General features: G+C 33.5%; 1 protein-coding gene across 1 annotated transcript; it reads left to right on the top strand.

The window, feature by feature from the left end:
• The first annotated feature begins 275 nt into the window (after positions 1–275).
• LOC124236144 (olfactory receptor 4F3/4F16/4F29-like) lies at positions 276–1,214 on the top strand. Its single transcript, XM_046654878.1, has one exon. The coding sequence runs from the start codon at positions 276–278 to the stop codon at positions 1,212–1,214; it is 939 nt and encodes a 312-aa protein (XP_046510834.1).
• Positions 1,215–7,923: the final 6,709 nt, after the last annotated feature.

Below are 7,923 nucleotides of genomic sequence, written 5' to 3'. Positions count from 1 at the left end.
TATTGCCTAATTCTCCTGTTAATTTCAGGCTATGAGAGCTTTGGCTGATAGTTCCAATCATGATATATCTCTTAAGTTGTTCTTATATCACTATCATCATCATCACCATCATAATCATTATTTTGCATATGTGAAGAATTAGATAAACAGGAAGTTCTCATTCCTAAAGTGAACAGTGAAACATAAAAAGTTAGTACCACTATCATCCCTAATAATCACAATTTCCTATTTTCTTAACTCTCATAATTTCAGCTACAGCCCAGTTGTTTGGAGCAATGGATGGACGGAATCACTCGGTCATGTCTGAGATTGTGTTTCTGGGACTCACTCATTCTCGGGAGATCCAGCTTCTCCTCTTGGTGTTCTCTTCTGTGCTCTATGTTGCAAGCATGACTGGAAACATGCTCATTCTATTGTCTGTGACCACTGATCCCCATTTACACTCCCCCATGTACTTTCTACTAGCCAATCTCTCCATCCTTGACCTGGGAGTCTGCTCCACTGCTGCCCCCAAGATGATTCATGACCTTTTCAGAAAGCGTAAAGTAATCTCCTTTGGAGGCTGCATTGCTCAGATCTTCTTCATCCATGTCCTTGGTGTTGTACAGATTGTGCTGCTCATAGCCATGGCCTTTGACAGATATGTTGCCATATGTAAGCCTCTCCACTACCTGACCATTATGAGCCCACAAATGTGCATTTTGTTTCTGGCTGCTGCCTGGGCAATTGGTACTATTCACTCACTATTCCAACTAGCATTCATTGTTAATTTATCCTTCTGTGGCCCTAATGTATTGGACAGCTTTTACTGTGACCTTCCTCGGCTCCTCAGACTGGCCTGTACAGATACCTACAGATTGCAGTTCATGGTCACCATCAACAGTGGGTTTCTTTGTGTTGGCTCTTTCTTTATACTCATCATTTCCTACATCTTCATCCTGTTTACTGTTTGGAAACATTACTCAGGTGGTTCATCCAAGGGCCTCTCCACTTTGTCAGCTCACATCACTGTGGTATTTTTTTATTTTGGTCCAGCCCTGTTTATCTATACTTGGCCACATCTTAATTCCAAAATGGACAAGTTTCTTGCTCTCTCTAATGCTGTTCTCACTCCTTTTCTAAATCCAGTCATCTACACATTCAGGAATAAAGACATGCAGGCAGCAATGAAGAGATTTTTCAGATCATTAGAGATTTTTAGAAAGATATCATAAGTAATGTTATAAGGTCTTTATCTTGATCATCATATAAACTGTATCTGGACTTTTAGAATTGGCTATTTTAGTGGACCAACAATTAATTTACTTGTCACCACACTCTTCAGGAATGCTCCTCTTCCCGAAGAAGAATGAAGATTTAGACAACATCTTAATTGAAAACTTATGTTGATTAATATGTGGTTACACATATATGTACTAATTATAGTCGTTTCTTTCTAACTAGTTTCTTTGCTTTCCTTTTGTCTCAAGATTATCATTTTATTATTGTCTTTCAATTTACCCGTATATTTTCCCACAATCTTCCTCTTGCGGTAACCAAGATGCTAATTATTCACTTTGCCATTGGTGGTCGCTACTTTTAACAATTAAGGCTCTTTTTCTTATTCCTTTGGGAATTTGGAAAACATTCATCCCTGGACCAAGTTTTCAGGCCTATTTTAAGCCATCAACGCTCTCTTTATGATTTGGAGGACATAGCTCTCTTGTTCGTTAGGGAAATTTTATCCTCAGATTCTTCTTTAAATAGTTAAAAGCAATCTGATTTCAGATTAGAAGAGTAGTAATCTCTCCTGCTTCATTGTGTTCAGTCTCCCTGTCCCTTTTCTCACTATTTTTTATTTTAGATAATTGCCTCATGATCACTCAATATTTTTTCTATTGGTAATATGAGCTCTTCTGGGAATAATTTTGAAAAGCTTAAGCTAATACACCCATTGATTTCTTTTTGCTCAAATACATGTGCATATTCATGAACTAGCAGTTTATTCTTTCTTTCATTCATTTGTCCCCCAAAAATATTTTTTTTGCTGATTGTATATACGAAAATGTGTTTACTCTATCTCTGGAATTGTTTCTAGGAATACATGGTAGTAACCCAAAATGTATGGCTTGGAAGAGTTATAACTGGAGAGACATATGAATCAATTATTTGCAACACAACTTAGAGAAATTTTTGTAGTGCCTTGTAAAACTCCAGTGTGAGATGTCCAGTGCTGGTCAAATGATATAAGCCCAGCACAGCTTATTTTTCCCTTTAATTATGTCTACACAATCTTGAAAACAATACAAAAATTACCTGAGACAAGGAAAAAAAAGTAAAGAAAAGCTGGTATATTAGAGAGAGGAATCAAAACTTGAAGAAGCAACCCTTAAGTGAGTGAGTTTGTCTTTTTTTGTCTTTTGCCTCTTTTTTCTCATGGCTCTTACTTGTGAACAGACCCCAAATGCAGAGCTATAATTGCCATGATTCAGGGAGAAAAAAACTCCAAGAGTAAACCAAGCTTTCTGGCCAGGAAAGTGGGAAAAGAGCTCTCTACAAGGTGAAAAGTGTGGGAGAAATATTTTTACTTCTTTTCTCTTCATTACTCTCTACTCTGTCCTAGGGCAGCCCTTGTTGCAGAGGTATGGCAGTGGAGCAGGCAGCTAAAACTCTGAGGGCCACCACATCCTTTTGCACAAAGGAACTGAGAGAGGGCCCCTGTGGTCTGAAGAATGTAAAGGAAATTCTCATAATTTTTTCCTGCCTCTTTTTTCTTGCCACATTACACAAGGAGAGAACCCAGTTTGGAGCTGCACATCAGAATTCAGGCAGCTAAAACTGAAAGAAGAATCCCATATTTCTGGTCAGATGAAGATGAAAAAGGGCCATGCAAATTGAAGAGTGTGTAAAGATTCTTAGATATGAGAGACCTGGTGAAAGCAACCCCCTAATTCAGTGTATGCAATAGCACACATGCAGGCTACTTCCTGAACTGTGCATTCATGGGAGAGACCCAAAGCAGCATAATGAGACTTTTGAGATCTTATCTACGGTGTTAACTGCTACCAAAAGTCTAAGCTAACCAATGAGTGTCAAATGAGTGGGGCAGACTCAAAGTGGCATAGTAAAGCCTTTGAAAACAGAACTGACATTGCAACTACTACCAACAGAAGTTACAACAGAACTTATGGTCTGAACCTAATTTATTGCCTACTAAAAGAAGCAGTCAGCAGGAAAAAATTCTGCAGAGGATTTTAACATTACCCAGAGTCTCACAACATAACATCAAAATGTCCAAGAAAAAACCTAAAATTACTTGATACACAAGAATCAGGAAAGTATGATCAATTCAAAAGGGAAAAGATAATCAGCAGATACCAACCCCAATATTACCAAGATGCTAGAATTGGCAGAATAATACTTTAAAGTAACTGTTCTTATTATGATTTGTGAGAGAGGTAAAGATGACCTAAATGAATAGTAATATAAAAGTTCTCAGCAGAGATACAGAAACTATAAACAAGAATGATACAAAAATTTATAACTCCAAAATACAATATTTTAAATCAAAATTTACAGGGTGAGATCAACAGCAGGTGCAGATGACAAAGAAATACAGAGAACTTGAAGACAAATAAAAAGAAATGATCTACTCTGAACAACATGGCTTAATCATGTCCACTCTGTAAAACAGAGATTATAAAGAAATATTAAAAAAAGATCAGTTTCTCAGAGACCTATGAAAAGTATGAAGAGTATGAAAAGGTCTAACGTTCTTATCATAGAGTCCAAGAAGGAGAGGAGACAAAGATTAGTAGAGAAAGAAAATGACTAAAAAAAAATGGTTGAAAATTTCCCAAATATACTGAAAGATATAAATTTATAGAATCAAAAAGCTCAGCAAAACCAAGCAGAATATATTCAAAGAAAATCATGCCCAGAATCATTAAAATAAAACTTGACAAAACTATAGACAAAGAATAATCCTGAAAGCAGCCTGAGAGAAAAAAACACATTATATAGAGACTAATGTTACAAATATTACCAAATTACTCAGAAAAAAACATAAAATCCAGTAAAGAGTGGAACTGGAAGAGGAAGAATGGTAAATCTCCCAATAAATATAAAGAGATTATTTTTCTCTTCTTAAGTGCTCTAAAATATGTATAAATGTCAAAGGTAAAAATTATCACATTGACTCATGAGATCTTCAGATGTGGGATATTCAGATCATGGAATTTGTAGCTGTAATATACACAAAAGCCATAATATAAAGTGGGGAGTATCTTGAAAGCAAAATGATATAGGTCATTTACAATTTGTTTAAACTGGTAAAATGTTTAATCTAAGTAGACTATGAGAGGTTAGGTACGTGTACTGTAATCTCTAGAGAACCACTAAACAGCCAAGACACAAACAAGAAAGAGCTATAGCCAAAAAGTCAATATAAAAATTTGTCAAATCATAAAAAAATTTAAATAATCCAAAAAGAAACAAGAAAGGATAAAGAGAAAAGCAAAAACAGAGGAGACAAACAGAAAATAAATGATAATATGGTAGACCTAAATGCCCATGTTAATAATTTCATTACATACAGAGGCCTACATAATAATTAAAGACAGGTATTATTAGATTAGAAAAAAATACCTAAATGTATCTACAGGAAACCCACTTTAAATATAAAGACACATATGTTTTAAAAGTAAAAGGATGGAAAATATACCGTGCAAATGCTAACCAAAAGAAAATGGGAGTGCTTATACTAATAACTACCTAAGTAGACTTCAGAACAAAGAAAGTTACTGGAGACAAAGATGGACATTATATAATTGTAAAATAGTCAGTTCATTAAGAAGACATGAAAATATTAAATTCACATGCCCTTAATTACAGTGTTACAAAATACATTAGATAAAAACTGCTAGAATTGAAAAGAGAAGTAGACAAATACACAATTGTATTTCGAGACTTAGACAACTCTCAGTAATCAACAAAAAAAGTAGACAGAAAAATCAAGACACAGAAGACTTATATAACACTATCAACCAATTGGACCCCATAATCATTTGTAGCACAATCTACCCAACAACAGCAGAATATACTCTATTTTTACAAGTGCACACAGAATATTCACAAAGGCCAATAATTTTCTGGCCCAATTTTCTGGTAAGGTATGACAAACCTTTCCAAAGTCAAAAGAATTGAAGTCGTGCAAAATAATTATCTGACAATAACAGAATTAAACTAAAAATAAATAGAATGATGTCTGGAAAATCCCCAAATATCTTGAAATTAAAGAACATACTTCAAATAATACATGGGTCAAAAAGGAAGTCATAAGGGGAATTAGAGAATATTTGAGATGAATGCAAAAGATAATACAACATCAAAATTACTGGAATGCCACTAGAGAATGCTTACAAAAAACTTTATGCTATTAAATGCTAATATTAGAAAATAAGGAAGTTATTAAACCAATGCTCTAATATTTCAATTTAAGAAATTAGGGAAAGAAGAGCCAGTTAAATATAGATAAGCAGAAGAAAGGAAACAATAATGATAATAGAAAACATCTGGAAAATAGAAAAATCCATAAAGTAATAACATTGAAAACAAAAGGAAATTTTTGGAATATATCAATAAATCAAAAACACTTTAAATAGACCAACCAAGAAAATAAAGAGAGAAAACTAAATTATCATTATCAGAAGTGAAAGATGTGGCCTAACTATATACTCCAGACTCACCAAGAGGATAATAATGAGATACTAAAGTAACTTATGCCCATAATTTTAACAACTTAAGTGAAGTGTTCTAATTCTTGTAAAACACACGACACCCAAATTGACTCAAGAAGAAATAAATTACTTAAATAGTCTATATTTTCTAAATAAATTGAATCTTTAGTTTAAAAACCTTCCAGCAAAGAAAATTCTAGGTCCAGATGACTTCACTGGCAAATTCTATCAAACATTGAGGGAAGAAGTAATATCAATTTTACACAACGTTTTTTGGAAAATAGTAAAGAAGGGAAAAATTCCAAACTCAATACAAGAGATTAGTATTACTCTGATATCAAAACTGTACAAAGGCATTACAAGAAAAGAAACTACAGATCAATATCCATCATGAAAACAGACACCAAAAGGCTAAACAAAATATTAGGAAGTCAAAATTATACATGTGTGAAAAGGATAAATACACCACAACTAAATGGGGTTTATCTTAGGAATGAGAGGCTGACTCAATATTTAAATATCAATTGACAGACTACAAGAGTAAAACCACATGATTACCTTGACAGATGCATAAAAAGCATTTGAAAAAATTAAATATCCTTTCATTATAAAAACTTTCAGCAAACAAGAAATAGAAGAGAATTTCCTTAATCTCATTAAGGACATCAACAATAACCTACAACTAGCATCATACTATATTGTGAAAGACTGAATGATTTCATTAAATGCTTGAGAACAAGACAAACATGCACATCCTTATCACTGCTATTTATCACTACACTAGAAGTCCCAGCCAGTGCAATAAGGCAAGAGAAAGAAGACATGTACAATTTGGAAAGGAAGAAATAAAACTGTCTCTATGTGTCAAAGACATGATTTTCCATATAGTAAAATCTAAGGAATCTGTAAACAAGCTCCAAAAACTAATAAATGAGTTTACCAAGGCCACAGGTGTCAAGTCAATATGTAAAATCAAACTGTATTTCTATATACTGGAAACAAACAGCTGGAAACCAAAAATAATTTTTTAAAGATGTCATTTATAATAGCACTTATAAACCTGAAACATCTAAGTAAAAATATAACAGTACATCTGCTGATAATTACCAAACTCTGATGTAGTAAATCAAAGAAGATATAAGTAAACCATAAATCAGAACACTCAATATTGTTAATATGTCAAAGCTCCCGAAGTCAAGCCATAGATTCAACAAAATCCCAATCAAAATACCATCAGAGTTTTAAAGAGATCAACAAATTGATTCTAAAAGTTGTATGGAAACACAAAAAGAACTACAATAGCCAAAAATTATTTGAAACCTAAGAACAAAGTTGAATTCCAGGATGTAGACATAGATCAATGTAACAGAAAAAAGAATCAAGAAATAGACCCACACAAATATGTACAACTGCAACTCAATGTAGTCTTTTCAACAAATTTTGCCAAAATAACTAAACATTTCTATGCAAAAATTGAACCTCAACCCATATCTTACTTACATCTTAACAAAAATTAACTCAAAGTAAATCTTAGATCTAAACGTAACATATAAAACCATGAAACTTCTAGAGGAATATATAAGAGGAAATTTTGTGGTCTTAGATTAGTAAAGATTTCTAAGATATGATATTAGGAACAAGAAACACAAGAGGTCAGCCTGGTGGCATAGCAGTTAAGTTCACACCCTCTGCTTTGGCAGTCTGGGATTTGCCAGTGTGGATCCTGGGCACAGACTTACGCACCGCTTATCAAGCTACACTGTGGCAGGCATCTCACGTATAAAATAGATGAAGATGGGGACAGATGTTAACTCAGGGCCAGTCTTCCTCAGCAAAGAGAGGAAGATTGGCAAGGGGTGTTAGCTAAGGACTAATCTTCCTCCAAAAAACAAAAAAAGTGAAATATAAAAAAGTGATAAATTGTATTTTAACCATATCGAAAATTTCTACTCTGTGAATAAAGTAACAAATCACATACTAGGAGATAAATATTTGCTGATCATATACGTAAGAAATGACTTGTATTTTGAATCTATAAAGAATTCTCAATAATAAGAAAAAGTATCTTCCAGTTTAAATCTTTAAGAAAAGATTTGAGGAGATCTTTATGAAAAAGTATTTGTGAATAGAAAACACATGAAGGGATGCTCAACACTGTTAGGTATTAATGACAATAAATAAATAAATAAGAAAAACATGATGAACC

This window comes from Equus quagga, chromosome 2 (genome assembly GCF_021613505.1).
Source record: "Equus quagga isolate Etosha38 chromosome 2, UCLA_HA_Equagga_1.0, whole genome shotgun sequence".
In the NCBI taxonomy this organism is placed as follows: domain Eukaryota; kingdom Metazoa; phylum Chordata; class Mammalia; order Perissodactyla; family Equidae; genus Equus; species Equus quagga.
Note: the sequence above shows the minus strand (reverse complement) of the source record. Positions and strands in the feature narration are given on the sequence as shown.